We start from the raw sequence: 15,451 nt of genomic DNA on the forward strand, positions 1-15,451 counted from the left end.
CGTTCCGACTCCTTCCTCCTCAGGGGGAGGACTCCCCACACTTCCCCTGCTCCAGTGTGGGGTCCCTCCCACAGGAGACAGTCCTCCACAAACTTCTCTAGTATGAGCCCTTCCCACAGGCTGCAGTTCTTCATGAACTGCCCCACAGTGGGTCCCCCCCGGGGTCACAAGTCCTGCCAGCAAACCTGCTCCAGCCTGGGCTCCTCTCTCCGTGGGGCCACAGGTCCTGCCAGGAGCCCGCTCCAGCCTGGGGTCACAGCCTCCTTTGGGCACCCACCCGCTCTGGTGTGGGGTCCCCCACGGGCTGCAGGTGCAGATCTGCTCCCCTGTGGAGCTCCGTGGGCTGTGGGGGGACAGCCTGCCTCACCATGGTCTTCACCACGGCATCTCTGCTCCAGCGCCTGGAGCACCTCCTCCCCTCCTTCTTCCCTCACCTGCGTGTCTGCAGAATTTTTTCATTCATTCTCACTCTTCTCTTTTCTGGTTGCACTATGACAATGAGGTTGGGTTAAATAAATATCACATAGCTGTATTAACATTAACAAAACCAAGCCACTAACAATTCATTACAGTGCATTTCAGTTTCAAAGGGCTGTAAGAATTTTGGTTAAATAGTAAACCAGCATTTTTCTCTGCATTTATTAAACTTGAGACATCTGGAACCTAAAGTATTTCTGTGTACAAATTGCTTTTCTTAGAGCAACCTCGTGACAAAACCCTGCCTTTAACACGTACTCTAGAATAGAGGCCAAAATGTGAAAGGGCCGTTTTTTCATCTTTGATTCAACTTGGGGAGGGTCGTGCTTTCCAGTCATTTACAGCTTGATCAGTCTTGAAATACTCTTCAAGATGTGATTTGTATGGGACATTCCTGTTCCTTTTATTCTTAAAGGCACAAAGGTAGAAAAAACCCCTTGAGACAGTGGTATATTCTTTCCCCAATGACCTTGCATAGAAGTATAAAAAGCTGCAGCATCAATGTGCAGTGCTCACATAGGCTCGTTGCTAAAGAATCTAGTTTGGTATGTGAGGTGCATTTATACTTATAGTAGTTATAATCAGCACGGGGCCATCTCCAAAATAGATGGAATAAGATGAGTAAGAATTCTTTCTCCAAAGAACCACTGTAGTCCCTCATATTCAAAATAATCAAATTTTGCATGCACAGTGGTCTCGGTGCAGACAACAGCAGATCAAGAGAAAACAGTATGGGTATGTAACAGCGAAGCAGCTGCATTCTCAAATTCTTATGGTTGCATAAATACGGAAAATTTGTGAAATCTCACTTCCAATATTAATTATTTTAGCTCCCAATGCTCTGTTAATGTTGTATTAAAAAAAAAAAAATGTGTTTGAACTGGATTTATTACCTCTTCATCATAGTTGCTAGAGGGGAAACTTCTCTACCATGTAAAGAAGTCTTTTCTGGCATCTGTGTCTTGAAGAAGTCTTGCAAAGCCAGAATATTTTCCATTGGGAAGGCAAGGTCCTATGAACTGTACTTGATCCACAGGAAATCTTTAGCACAGAGGCAGGAATACTGGCAGGCTTACATTCTTTGCTAGAGTAATTCCAGTTGTACTCTTTCCAGTCCTAAGAGCTTTATGATTTAACTGTATAGTCTGAAATTTAAATTTATATGTAGAATTATTATTACTGCATCTGTGTCAAGCGTATTGGATGGTTATCTTTACTTTCACCTTTCTGGGGAACTGCTAAGCTTTTTATTCTGACTGTTGCCTTAAAATTTGAGAGGTTATCCTCTAAGGCCTACTACTTTTGGGACATCTATTGTTTTCAGTGTCTTTACAGCATATAAAAATACAGAAACTTTTAGAATTGGCTACCTGTGAAGATAGAAGCCTTAACTGTCATAATTTTTCAGAAGCTTTGAGTATACGTTATTTCTATTTCATCTCTGAGAATAAAAGTACTGCTGAAGTCAACTTTTACATGCTTATGCTAAAATTGTTTTGGGGTCATAGACAGCCCTCTGAATATAGGAGTAGTTTTTGTGTCGTCATGACAAGCATTTAAACAGCAGCAACAACAAAAAAAGTTCTGTAACCAGTGTAAATAAAGTTTTTCCTAAGCTGTTAAAAGGCCAATGTAAATATCAAATTAGCTGGGTCATTTTTCTTTTGGCTTGTGGTTTTTTTTTTTTTTTTTTGTTTGTTTGTTTGTTTGGGTTTTTTTTATACTGCTCCACTATTTAAGTATTGATATTGCAGACATGGTGAGATGTACAAAGTTTGACATTAAGAGGTATTCTATTGATTTCAGTTAAATTGTTTCAGCTATTAACGAGCTGTTATACCCTGTTTGCAAATCTTTAGGAGAGGCTCTCTGCAACATGCATACATTTTGCGTATGTCTAGAGTTTCATATTTCTGAACATTTCTCTTAATAGATGGCAACATCTTTTATCCGAACCATAGAACTTGGAGGAAGAGGCTGTGCATCTTCACTATTTGATCCTTTAAGAGTCCATGTAAAGGGGCTTTCAAACTTTGTTAATTTTATTGACAAGCTGCAAGAAATTGTTGGTGAAATCTTAAATCCAAGGTAACAAAATTTCTATTATATTTTTGTCTTGTTAAGCATCTTTTTTTCTTGTCCGTGTGTTTTGAAGAGGAACAAAAGAAAATCTATTAATTTACTTAATAATTCAGAGTAAATGTTTACAACTTAAACCTTATTAGAAAATACAAATATTTGAAAAACAATTGGGGTAATCTTAAAGATTTTTGAGGTTATTGTTTGTATTAAAGTTTTATCAAATCAATGTATGCATGGCTATTTGGTTAGTTCCCTAGTTGTAAATGAACTTCTAAAGATTTCAATCTTGTGGGTCTGATAAGTACATAAACTGATATGTGCTTTACTTCTTTCTTGTTCATTACTTCCTTTTTGTCAATTTATTGTATATGCCTTTATATAAAGGAGTCTTTACTGCTGCTGACAAGTGACATTGGTAATTTAGCCTCTCTCTCTTCTTTTTAACTATATAAGCAAAGCATAAGAACTGTTTCTTAGGAAGGCGCAGTGAAGTCATTGATTTTTAATGGTTTTTAAGACCTGAAGTTAGTGTTTTGGGCAGGATTATAAATGTGAGATTAATTAGAGAGAAGTAAGAGCAATTTTCTTAAGCATTATATAAGTTAGTAATTTTTTTTTCATTTGTAATCAGTCATTTTTCTATACAAAACTTTAGGAAATCAGCTGTAATAGTTCTATCCTTGATACTAAAGGATCTTTTTTTAGTTTGAATTGAGTCTAATCCACACAACTGAAAGCAAAATGTTGTAAGCAAACCATAAGCATTATTTAAATTACTGTTCAGATTGCACTGAAACTGGAAGTGGGAAGTATTTCTGAAGTTGTTTTGCAGTTTTTGTTTTACTTTTTAATTCTGATTTTTTGTTCTTTCATTTCAACATCTTGGATGCCAGAGACTTGTTGTCTGTGATGGTGATTAAAGAAAAGTTTTGACTCAACATCTAATATATGCTTTTTTCTTTATTTATGCCATATCTGGCACTGTACATTGATAAAAAGAAGTGGGAAAACATTATTGTGCATGAACGTACTTTTTAGGGTGGAAAGACTACTTTTTCAGATATATGCACTTCAGCAAAGTGTAACATAAGATGCTACATCTTAATTAGCATTCTGTTTAAGGCATGTGAGAAAAATCAGAGTGGGATAGTTGCTGGGAATCGTCAGTTTCTGATTGAGAGAGTTCCCTAGAGCTTGGAAATTCTTTTCAGCATTCAGCTATTTATTCTGCCGCTTTCTCTGCTGTACCTGCTGTGCCACTTATTCTGGGCTATAAATCTTCTTAACGTCAGATTCTGGTGTGTTCGTTAGGTTACATGTATACATGTGGGTGTTGGCTGTATCACTGACCAAGAATGGAAGCTAGCTGTACTGTGGTGTTTCTAGTATCTCTTGTACTCTGTATGGGCATTATAACCTCACGATGTAAAATACTGCTATTGTTTTTATATATGTATCGATATAGTAGCTCAGCGCTGATAGAAACATACCAATCGGTTGGCTGTCTTTGAAAGAATCTTCATTAGTATGCTGAAGTTCTCAAACATTATAAGACTAGTATACAGCTTAGAAACTGTAAGGGTCCACTCTTGGTGAACAAAACGATATTTTTCTTAAGTGTTTGATAAGCCACATGAGCGAGGATGTCTGTATGCCCTGCCTGTGACAGTTATGAATTCCAGAAGATGCAGTTTTACACAAGTAATTTCTCTAGTTCTGTTACTACTGCAATCTAAAGAGCAGAGGAAAAAAAGTAACAATTCAGCAAATGTTTCAGTTGCTTTTTCTTTAGAAGCCTGCTGAGAAATTAAAGATCAAACTGGAGAACCTATCTGTGGTATTGCTGTTTCTCTGATGTAGAGATTAGCTAAGATGCAAAAAACAGGTCTCAATATTTACTATGCCCCAAGAAAAAAATGCAGTACTTTTTGGTTGTTTACTTAATAATTAGAAGTCTGTTATTTCAGTTTCATCTTGTTACAGTGGAGATCTTAAACTTGAACTTGCATAAAATACAAAGTAGTCAAATAAATGCCAGTTCATTGTGGAACACATGTTGAAAAGAGGCTTTCTTCATCTGCCTGAGTCAAGCTTCTTTACTTTGGAAACCTAGAAACTGAATTGAAGATGTTGGACAGTGATGGGATGTACTTAAGAATATTATGAACATAGTAGGAAATGTGGTGCAACCATGTATCTCCTACCCTATGGAGAATAACAAAATTGTGTTTCTCATCCCCAAGTCATTTGGCTAAGGAAGTGAAAGGTCTATGAGATAGGGAAGGGAAAGCTGTCAGAGTGGAAATTTAATGAAACTATGATGATTTGATTCAAATATGGCACAAAGTGGAAGCAGAACTGATAGCAGGAGAAATGGAAGGACACAATGAACTTTTAGTTTCAAGGTGTGTTCATGGAGCAGAACAAACATTCTTCCAAAATCTCTAGAATTCTGAAATTGTTCAAGTTTGCCTCTCCTCATTTGCCAGATGTCTAAGATTAGAAGAAATCACTAATCTTAAAATAATCAGTAACATGAATATTCCTTAAAGTTTAGGGATGCTGTAAAACTTGTGACCCTAAAACTATTTACAGATTCTGTACATATAAGGCTTGGACAATGTTTATACAGTAAAATAGAGAGCATAGATGTTCTACTGTTCATGCCCGATTCTTGACAAGAAACATCAATGTTGTATTTGTCAGTGAAGTGGATGATTATTATACACCTAGGAATCTGGACACTCTTTACTGTTGGTATAAATGAAAACGTTAAGTACTAATCCATCGTTCTGGAAATCCTTCTCTCTTAGACCAGACAATAATGCTTCTTGCATCTGGAAAGAACTTACTGGATTTCTGGAATAATTTTTTCCAAGTTCATAAAACATGTGTGTGACTTAAAGCTGAATGATGGAAAGGTGTTTGTCTTATTGGTCACTGCACTTGTTGGTTCTTACAGATGTGTGTGTGTGTGTGTATACATACATATACTTTAAAAGTCCCCACTGATTTTGTAGAGTAGCAAAGTTGGTAGATGGCCAGTAAATCCCGTTCTTGAATTGAGCCCCGAGTTCTCTGTAAGCGCTGACCACTAGGTGACACTGTTGCACAGCTCACATTGGTAGCTGTTTAAATCTGCAGTTTCATTCAACACGTTTGAGCGACTGTGATGCTTCGGAATCGGTCTTCATTTCGGGTCTGTGAGCAGTCTCCTACGGTCGGTTACAGAAGTTATACAGCTTGACTTAATCATGCACATGGATTAGTGCATTGAATTTTCCCTTGAGAGGGAAAATACTATTTCTTGTGTGTTGCCTTTGTAAGGTTGTAATTCCATCTGGAGATGCAGTAGTATTTTGGAGAGAAGACATATAAGATTTTTTATCTGGTCTTGTGCTGAATGTTTTAGTTAATTGGATAGCATTCACACAACCCTGGAATTTTGCATTCTAAAGTTGCTGGAAAGTTCGGAAAGTGTGTGCAAAACATCATCTGTAGGACTCCTTAAACTTAGGATCATAGAATAATTCAGGTTGGAAGGAACGTCAGGAAGTTTTTGATCCAACATCCAGCTCAAAGCAGGGTCAATTATGGGGTCAGCCTAGGTTAATCAGGGCTTTATCCAGTCAAGCTTTCTGTAGTCTCCATCCTTGGAGGTTTTCAGTCTCCCTTTTGGCAACTTGTTCCACTGCTTGAGTGTCTTCATGGTCTAAAGGGGTTTTTTTTCCTGATATCAAGTTGGGACCTCTCTTGTTTCAGCTTATGCCTGTTGTCTATTTTTTCCTTCCACTAACTGACAACATGAGTAGCCTGACTCCCATCTTCTTGGTTACCTTCTTGTAGGTATTGGAAAGCTGTTAGTAGATCCCCCTGAAGGCTTATCCTCCAGACTGAACAAGCTGTTCCCTTAGCTGCCTTTCACAGGGCATGTCTCCCTGATCATCTTGGCAGCCCTCTGCTGAACTTGCTCCAGCTTATCAGTGTCTTTCTCAGACTGGGGGGCCCAAAACTGGACACGGTATTCTAAATTTGGTCCAACAAGTGCTGATTAGAGAGGGATAATCACATTCCTCAGACTACTGACTACGCTACTGTTGATACAGCCAAGGATACTGTTGGCTGCCTTTGCTGCCAAGGCACACTCCTGGCTCATGGTTAGCTTGCTGAACATGCACCAGGACTCCCAGGTTCTTTTACACAGTGCTACTCACCAGCCTGTATCATTGCAAGGGCTTATCCTTTTCCAAGCCTTTGCATGTCCTGTTGAATTTCATATGGTTCTTGTCAGCCCTTTCACCTGTCTATTTAGGTATCTCTGCATGGCACTTCTGCCTTCAGGCATGTAGACTGTTCCATCCAATTTGGTGTCATCTGCAAACTTCATGGGCATGTATTTTTATGATGAAGTTACTGCCAAAAATATTGAAAAGAAACAGACAGGTTCTAGGATAGGCTCCTGTGGTACTCTATTTGTTACTGGCCTCCAGATACAGTACATGTTTACTACCTTCTGAGCCTCATCATCCAAACAGTTTACAACTCATCTAGTTGTCCATCCATCCAGACTGTAATATCCAAACTTGTATGTTGAGAGTATTACTGACAGTGTTGTAAGCCTTGCTACTGTCAAGGTAAATGGCATCCACCATTCTCCCCTGGTCCGCAAAGCCAGTCATTTTATTACAGGAGGGAGACAGATCAGTCAGGAGTAATTTAGACTTGATAAATCCATGCTTACAGTTACCAGCCACAACTTAATCCCTCTCATGCCCAGAAATGTCTTCTCAGAGGTTTTTTTACATTATTTTATCAGGGAACACAGTGAGGCTGAACCTGTGGTTTCCCAGACACTCCTTTTGGTCTTTTTTGCAAACATCTATTTTTCTCCAGTTGTCAGGGACCTGCCCTAATCACCAGGACTTTTCAAGGGAGGTATAGACTGGCCTTATGAGGACATAAGCCAGTTCTATTAGTGCTCTTGGCTGTGGCTCATTTGGTTCTGTAGACTTACATAGGCTGAGTTCTGTCAAGTAAACCCTGACTTGAACCTCAGCCACTGCTGGACATTCTCCTCTGAAAACTTTCACCAATCAGAGGCCTGGGAGACCATGCTGGTGAAGACTGAGGCAAAGACGGCATTGAGTACCTCAGTTTTATCTGTGTCCACTGTTGCAAAATCTCCTGCCTTTCAGCAACAGTCCCTAATTTTCTTTGTTTAGCCTTTTAATACAAAATCAGCAGGTGAAGCTACTTTAACATTCCTGGCAAGTCTGAACTCCAGCTGAGCTTTGGGTTTCCTGACAACATCCCTAAATGGCTGGGCAGTGTTTCTGGATTATTTCTTTGTAACCTGTCCCTTCACCATCCTGTGTAAAGCCTTTTTGCATTGAAGTTCCGCCATCAGTTGACTGTTTAGCCAGGCTTGTCTACTGATATTTCTACACATTTTCCTGAGTATTGTGATGGACTGTTCTTGTGTTTGTAATACGCTGTCATTAATAACGTGTCAGCTTTCCTGAGCTCCTTTACCTTTTAGAACTTTTTTACATGTGATTCCATGTTCACTGAAGAAGCTGAAATCTGCTCTCCTAAAGTCATAGTCTATACTCTGATACTTACTTTCCCTGCTCCCCTAGGATCCTGAACTGCATTACTTCATGGTATCTACATCCAAGACTGATATTGATTATTTTTTATTTATTTATTTTTCTCCACATTCCTGTCCAGCTCTTCCTTCGTAGTGAGTAGCAGACCCAGCTGTGTGTAACCCTGTGTGTTGTCCATCCAGTATCCCTGACACCCTCTAGAAATCTTGACTGCTTGCATCCCATTGTGATGTTCTTCCAGCAGATGTTGGAGTGGTGGTGGTGAAGAGCCCTGTAAGAACTAGCATCTGTGATACAGAGCCTGCTGAGTCTTGCTTTAAGAAAATACTTTGCCTGTTTCGTCATGTGTGCTGGGCTGTCTATAACAAACTCTGACCCCGATTCACAAGCTCTCGGTGAGTTTCTTGTCTGTCCAATGTAAGTGCTGCTCTGTACCTCTGAGCTGCTCCTGCACATGGAGGGCACTCCCCCACCTCGTCTTTCCTGAAGACCTTGTTGTGTTCACCCTTTGCAGCACTCCAGCTGTCAGGCTGTCCCACCACGTCTTGGTTATTCTGATGAAGTTGTACTTCTGTAACCATGAGGAGCTTAAGTTCCTTCTAACTTGTTTTGTTGTGTTTTACTGGATAAATCTCTTTACACTCTTTTAGAGTATTTCCAGTGTGCTGTTTCTCATCAGAATACTGAGAACTTAGACCCTCTAGCCTTAAGTTTCTCAACTCATAGAACCATTGAAACGAAGAATATTTTGATGTTTAAATAATTACAGTGAAATTTACTGATCATCTAAAATGACCCAAATTAAGATTATATTGTCATTCTACCATCTTAACAAACATTGTGCTTGTGACTTAATTATAAATGTTCTTGCATTTTGAAGAAAGAAAAATACCAGAAAGACTTATGTAAGAAATTATTTTTAATAGATAAAAAATTCTGTTTAAACCAGACTCCTAAAAAATTTTCCCTGAAAAATGCTTGCCACTTCAAATACTAATGTGCTTTTCATAATTTTGAAATAAAGTATTTTCTTTACCTACACATTTAACTTCATAATGGAAATACTGATATAATTTAGTCTGGTTGTCTTAATTTAAACTTAATGTTGAGAATGTTTCAAAATATATAACTTAAAAAATAAATTTAATCATGGTTTAAATTGGATTTGCAAGAAAATGGAAAACTTTGGTTGAAAAAACTGATCTTTTGAGGGTAAGTCTGACTTAAGACATCACAGCTGAAATGTGGTATCTTAACTGCTCCAGTTGTACAATACTGCATTTAATTAAACTGTGATTTTTGTAATTTGCTGTCCCTTTCCTTAACTTCCTAATTTAGGCTGATACTGGAAAATACACTGACCGTTATGTCCTAGATACTGAAATTCAAGTCTAGTCCCTTAATTAAAAAGAAGATATGGAAGCTGTGGTTCTGCGGCACTTTTACATCAGTGCTGGATTGAAAAAATCTTACCCTTATACCATCATACAGGTATCAGACTACTAGTTCATCTGTTTCCATGGCCACCCTTTAATCCAGATTTGAGCAGCAGTCTGGCAGTTCCCTGCCCATAATTCCAATACTGATAACTTTCAGTAAATTGCAGAAAAGTGATAATGTCTGGAGGGAACTATTAAGTTGGATATGTTATGGTGGAACAATGGAACCGTTGCATGGAAAGCACATGGCTGCTCATCAAGAATCTTATTCTGAGAAGAATACTTTTTTAGTTTTATAGTAGTTTCATCACTGGACTTGAGGAGCATTGCTTGATATGGAAAATATCCAAAATTAATCTTGGTGAGAGCAGACACTGACAGAACACCAACTTTGTTATTTGCAGTAAGTTCTTGGGCAGGTACCAGATCTTTCAGATGGTGGCACTTCCTGCGGAAGAATCACTTTGGTTTCTTCCACCAAGCTAAGATAGAAATTTTTGGCAATACCACCAAAGCAGCAGCAACGTGCAAAAATACTTAGCAACAGGATTCTTTTATGCTGTGCTTTTTTTGTGGATCTGTGAAACTGCAAAACTCTGAAGAGTCTAAGGTAGGGTCTTCATGTAATATTTAGTTCTGTGTGGTTTAAAAAATTAAAGTAATAATGAATGTGTGCACTGTTTGAGGTGGAATTTTTGAGTGCTATGAGTGTTTTGATGCAGATACTTCTTCCTTTTTTAGATACATGTCAAATCTAGATAAGTTCGCTGATACAATTTTACTGTTGAAAATTATGAACCACTAATTTTTAAAAATCTATACATGTAAAATAATTAGAAAAAACATTGGGTTTTGTTTAAGGGAACAGTTACTGCTCTGTTAAGAGCATTTGTATTTTATATTGTTTCTTAGATAAATTTTGTCCCACTCTTCTATCCAGGTAGATGAAGATCTAGTTGACATCCTGCTTCATCGTGTTTGAATATAGAATTAGATTGCTGCTCTCTTCATATAGTCCTAAATTCAAAAATTGCATAATTGTTCTTATCAAGTTCTAAAACAGTTTTCTGAATACATTACGAAGAAAAAGGCTGTGATCTCTTCCCATCCCATGGTCACTAGGTGTTTGTAATCTGTTTTAAGACATTTATTCCCACTACATAAGTTAGATAGCTACATATTTGACATCTATTTTTCACCTCTGTTAGAGAAGTTGAAATGAATGAATAAAAATGTTGACCTTAGTATAATAGAATTTTGGTATATTCTGTCCTTGGAATAGGCTTCAGGAGTCTGTTCTGCTTTTTATCAGGTTTCAAATATTAGCTGTATCCCTCAACTCTTCTTTTTTTTGTTTGGTTGGTTGGTTGGTGTTTTGTTTGTTTGGTTTGGTTTGGGTTTTTTTGTTTGTTTTGGTTTTTTCTTTCATCTTTATGCTGTTTTAGTCTTTTCCACAAAAGATGTATTTCCAGAAAATAAATAAAAGTGCTTCTGCATCATATTAACTTTGCACACTAAGGCCCACGTTCCTTAAGAAGAGCTCTTGCCAATGTAATTTAGATTTTTGGTAAGCAGAGGAGTTTATTTTTGTGACAATCTCAGTAGGAACAAAACAGACAGGGCATGCAGTTAGTTGGTTATAAATTAGTTACCTCAACATAAGAAAAAATGGTTTGATAAAGAAAATGAGGTAAAAATAGATAGGACTGGGGCACAGATGATGTAAATCAAAAGGGTTCAAGCAGGCATGAGGTCAGAGAAGTAGTAGAAGCCATCAGTGACAGAAGGTATGATTTATACAGCGCCAAGTAAACAGGTAGAGTTTTACATAAAAGCTCCCTGTAGAAGCACTGATGCAAATAAGGCATTTTTAGCATGTAATTAGTTTTATCTTCATGTAGACATCTGTTTTTCTCTGGCTACAAGACAGGTGAGATAAATCCTACCCGTGTGGTGTACTCTTAGCGTTGGTTCATGCTGAAGATGGTAAGCCATTTCTTCTGTCAGTTGATCTAAAATGTTTGTGAAGTTGTTAATTTAAAAACCAAAAAAATGTTAACTGAACATTGTCTGTAAAGCTAACCACTTAGAGGCTGCCGAGTGAAGTCAGTTCAGTCACCGGAGACGCGTGCATTAACATAGTCTTTAATTGTGCAATCATGTGCTTTCCCGTCACCCACCCGCCTGTCAATCCTGGCTTTTGTGAGTAGTAAATAAGAGTGTAAATTGAGACTGTGCAATGGAAGTTGGTGGTGTTTGTTAGATCCTCTCCAGCTGCTGAAGCAAATGAAGAATATCCATCAAAGGCCACCAAACAAGGGAAATGGTGCTTGGTTCAAGATCTCTTCTACTACGGACTTACTATGGAATACTGGACAAATGTGCTGATGGTCACATTTGGACTTTGCTGAGTCCACTCAATGGAAGATCACCACTGTGTTGTTTGATCCAGGCTTCTCTGAACATTCTCTGCCAGAGAGTGGAAGATGACTGTATCTAAAGGGTTGGGTTTATATCATTTATAATTGCTCTGATAGATTTTCTTTGGATATTCCTATCATAGATATAGATGGCAGTGGGTTTTCTAGTTGACGTTTCTTTCAGTTCATACCTTTTGAACAAAGAAATATTGTTGCATGTGACTGAACAGAAGATCGTATTATTAGGGTTTTTTAAAAATTGCTATTTTACATGTGTCATAGTGGTAACTTGACAAGTGTTTACTGCTAACTGGATTTGATAAGAATCCTCCTTCAATATGATTTAAAAGGCAATGGATGCAAGACTGAAACACTTTATCCTAGATCTCATGCCAGAAGCTTATGATCTGAATGAAGCATCAGAGAAAGCTTGTTAGCAGGCACCCTGACTACAAAGGGGCATGGTCTCTCTACTGTCTCAGACAAATGGCATTGCTTTGTTTAATGTATCAAGTTCATTCTTGAATTCAGTTATGTTTCATGCTCCTCATTCCAAATTAAGAACCAAAATTCGTAACTGTTGCTACTGTAAAAATTATCTGAAGATAGATAACTTCGCCCATGTAATTCCACGTTCAAAACAAATATTTGCTGCCCTTCTAGCTCTTCGAAGCTGCAAACTGGATAACAGTTTTCAACCTTATTCTGTTCATATAAATATTTATTTTCTAGTACAATGCCAGATATTTTAAAGCTCATTTAAGTTCAAATGATTTTCTACATAATATAAACCTATAAAAAAATAATATCAGAGCAATCTGGCATAGGGTGTCCTTTTTGTTAAAAAATAAAAAAATCAAAACAAGAAAAAAAACAACGCCAAAACAAACAAAAAACCCCACAAATAAACCCCCAAAAACTCAAGTTGCATTTTTTACCATATTTTCCTTTTATCTTCATGCTTTTTGTTAATCTTTTTAAACCTCACTAACAATGAAGTCCTACTGGTGGATCTTATTTGATTGCTTTAAATAGAACTATTATATTTATTCTTGAATTAATTTATAGCTTCATTTTCAAGACAGTTATTTCCTAAGTAATCTTCATTTGTGCTCTAGGTGGCATATATAAAGAGATTAAAAGAATACCTTTTCTACTGAGACTCATTTGACTGTACTTTTTGAAACTGCTAGACATGGTTAGTAAGAGTTTTTTGCAGTAAGCTTTGAAATATTAATGAAATAGCACAAATGAGGTGGATTCAACAATTTATAGATATATTCAAGACTAATAAAAAAAAACCTCACAACATAACTTAGTTTGTTATATCATATCCTGGTGTAAAATCTCGTAAACTAGGGCAGCGTGTTTTGGTACTAATCCATACACATTAGATCAGCATTTTATGTCTTGGCCTGTTTATATAACTTCTAGTTGAAGTAGGAATAAACTTCTCCTTTTCTTTGCTCCAGTTAGTACTGTGTATATCTGATGGGGACTGGAACTCTTTCCTTGAAAAGAAGAAGGAATATGGGGTGAAAAAGAGATTAAACGAACTTTACTTCTAATAGCAAATACCTTAGTTGGCATTGGGTAGTAGAAGCAAAAAATAAGCATAGAAAGTGTTTTTATCACAGTTTGTTGTTCTGGTGTTTTTGTTTGATTGGTTTGTTTGTTTGGTTTTTTCCCTCAGTGAAAAGCTACAAGGTAATCATGTCACATACAGAGCATAGCATTTAAATTAAGTGTGTGATTGTCTTAATTAACTGATGCCCAGTGCTATATGCGTAATAATACTTTTTCTTCCATCATGCATACGTGTATATGTATGTAAAATGTGTGGAGATTATAATGATGTAGATAAGCTCAAGATATCTGTAGAAAGAAATGACTGAACCTGGGTTTCAAAGAAAAACTTTGGTCAATCCTTTCACCTGCTTTTTTGTCTTGGAGTTCTAGGTTCAGCACAGTATTTATGGAACAGATACTACTCATATAATACAATTATTTCCTTGTTTCAGGGTATTATTTTGGAAAGTGTCAGTTTAGGGCTGAGGGAAATAAAAGCATTTTGGCAAAAAGCATCAGGAGACTTGGCTACAGTTCCTGTATGCATCTCTGAGACAGAACTTTTCCTCAGCAGTGCTCTCTTCTTACCTCTTGACAACTTGCACCGGCTGATTTCCTCTCCCTGCCCCCCCACCCCCCACCCCAGGAACTTTTCATTCTCCTGTGGTCTGTGGTTAGACTGAATTGTGGGGTTTGGAGCAGAGGTACACCAGCATACTTTTTTTTTTTTTTTTTTTTTAAATCTGTCCTGTCTAAGGTCTGTGTGGTTCTTGACCCGTGTGCAGAGACTTCACATGGTGACTTTTCTTTTATCTAAGTGCATACATTCTGCTTAAATTTGTGCAAAGCACAAGATTTTTCTGTTTAACCAAGCCTGTAAATCTAATGTGAATAAAATAATTTAATCTAAAAAAGTTAAATCTGAGAATTGTGTGGAAATTTGGGGGTTTGACCTGGAAGAAAAGTCAAAAAAAGTTTCAAGTCAGCCTCAGGTTTTCTAAGTTATTTACAGGAGTCTTGTTTAGGCAGAGTAGGCCAAAACAGCAAGGTCTCTGGCCCAATTCCCTCCATGTATTTTAACAGGAAACAGTGTAAACAAACTAGTTTTCCTCTGATTCAACTCCTATTTTTACCTAGCTCTGCCCACTTACTTTAAATTTTATATGAATGTAGACACACAGAGTTTCAGTTGGTGGAGGTTCTCCCAACTGGACTTCTAGACGTCATCTTCAAAATAGTAATAAAGTATACTTTTCTTACAATTTGCAAGGTATCCTTTCAGGGTAGGTAGGCAGGAGCAGGGAAGAAGTTGAAAAGTTAGTCATCATCTCACTCTTGGCTGTGTCACCTGGAGTAATAAAGCCATTGCCATTGCTTTGGGGTTTTTGCAGATCTGTGATTTGCAGTATCATAGATGTATACAAAAAATTCTACTGTAGGTGCCAATAGCACCTCAAGAGTTCTGGGTGTGGGAATAAATATGGAGTCTCTTTGTACAGTCCGTGGTATAGTTAAATCATAACTATTGGTATCTGAGCTAGACAAACTGATGTGAGGTTACATTCAGCATGCTGCATTTCTTCTTTTATTTGAACTATTAACCTAACACTTACAAAAAAAAAAAAAAAAAAAAAAACGTTAACAGTATTGCTGTTAAAGGCAAGATTTAACAGGCTACCCTTTTTTAGGGTTAGCCATCCCATCCAATTATTAGATGTTGCAGGAAAGTGACTAGTGTTTTATAAAGTCTAGAAAAAGAAGCTGTAGGTTAATTGGAAAGGGAAGATGGATTATTGTGATAGATCACAAAGCAGATTGACTGCAAAGGAAAAATTCTTAGAGCAGGAGTTCAGAA

At 37.4% G+C, this 15,451-nt stretch overlaps 1 protein-coding gene across 4 annotated transcripts in view; it reads left to right on the forward strand.

Annotated features, from left to right (window-relative positions):
* Nucleotides 1–15,451, forward strand: part of LOC104363539 (PARP1 binding protein) — a 51,967-nt gene that overhangs the window by 14,305 nt on the left and 22,211 nt on the right. For all 4 annotated transcript variants that reach the window (XM_032995993.2, XM_032995986.2, XM_032996002.2 and 1 more), the window contains one exon: nucleotides 2,411–2,565. In XM_032995993.2, the coding sequence (XP_032851884.2) occupies nucleotides 2,411–2,565 (155 nt within the window). The remainder of the gene's footprint in view (nucleotides 1–2,410; nucleotides 2,566–15,451) is intronic.

This window comes from Tyto alba, unplaced genomic scaffold (assembly GCF_018691265.1).
Source record: "Tyto alba isolate M040663 unplaced genomic scaffold, T.alba_DEE_v4.0 Super-Scaffold_21, whole genome shotgun sequence".
NCBI classification, from domain to species: Eukaryota; Metazoa; Chordata; class Aves; order Strigiformes; family Tytonidae; genus Tyto; species Tyto alba.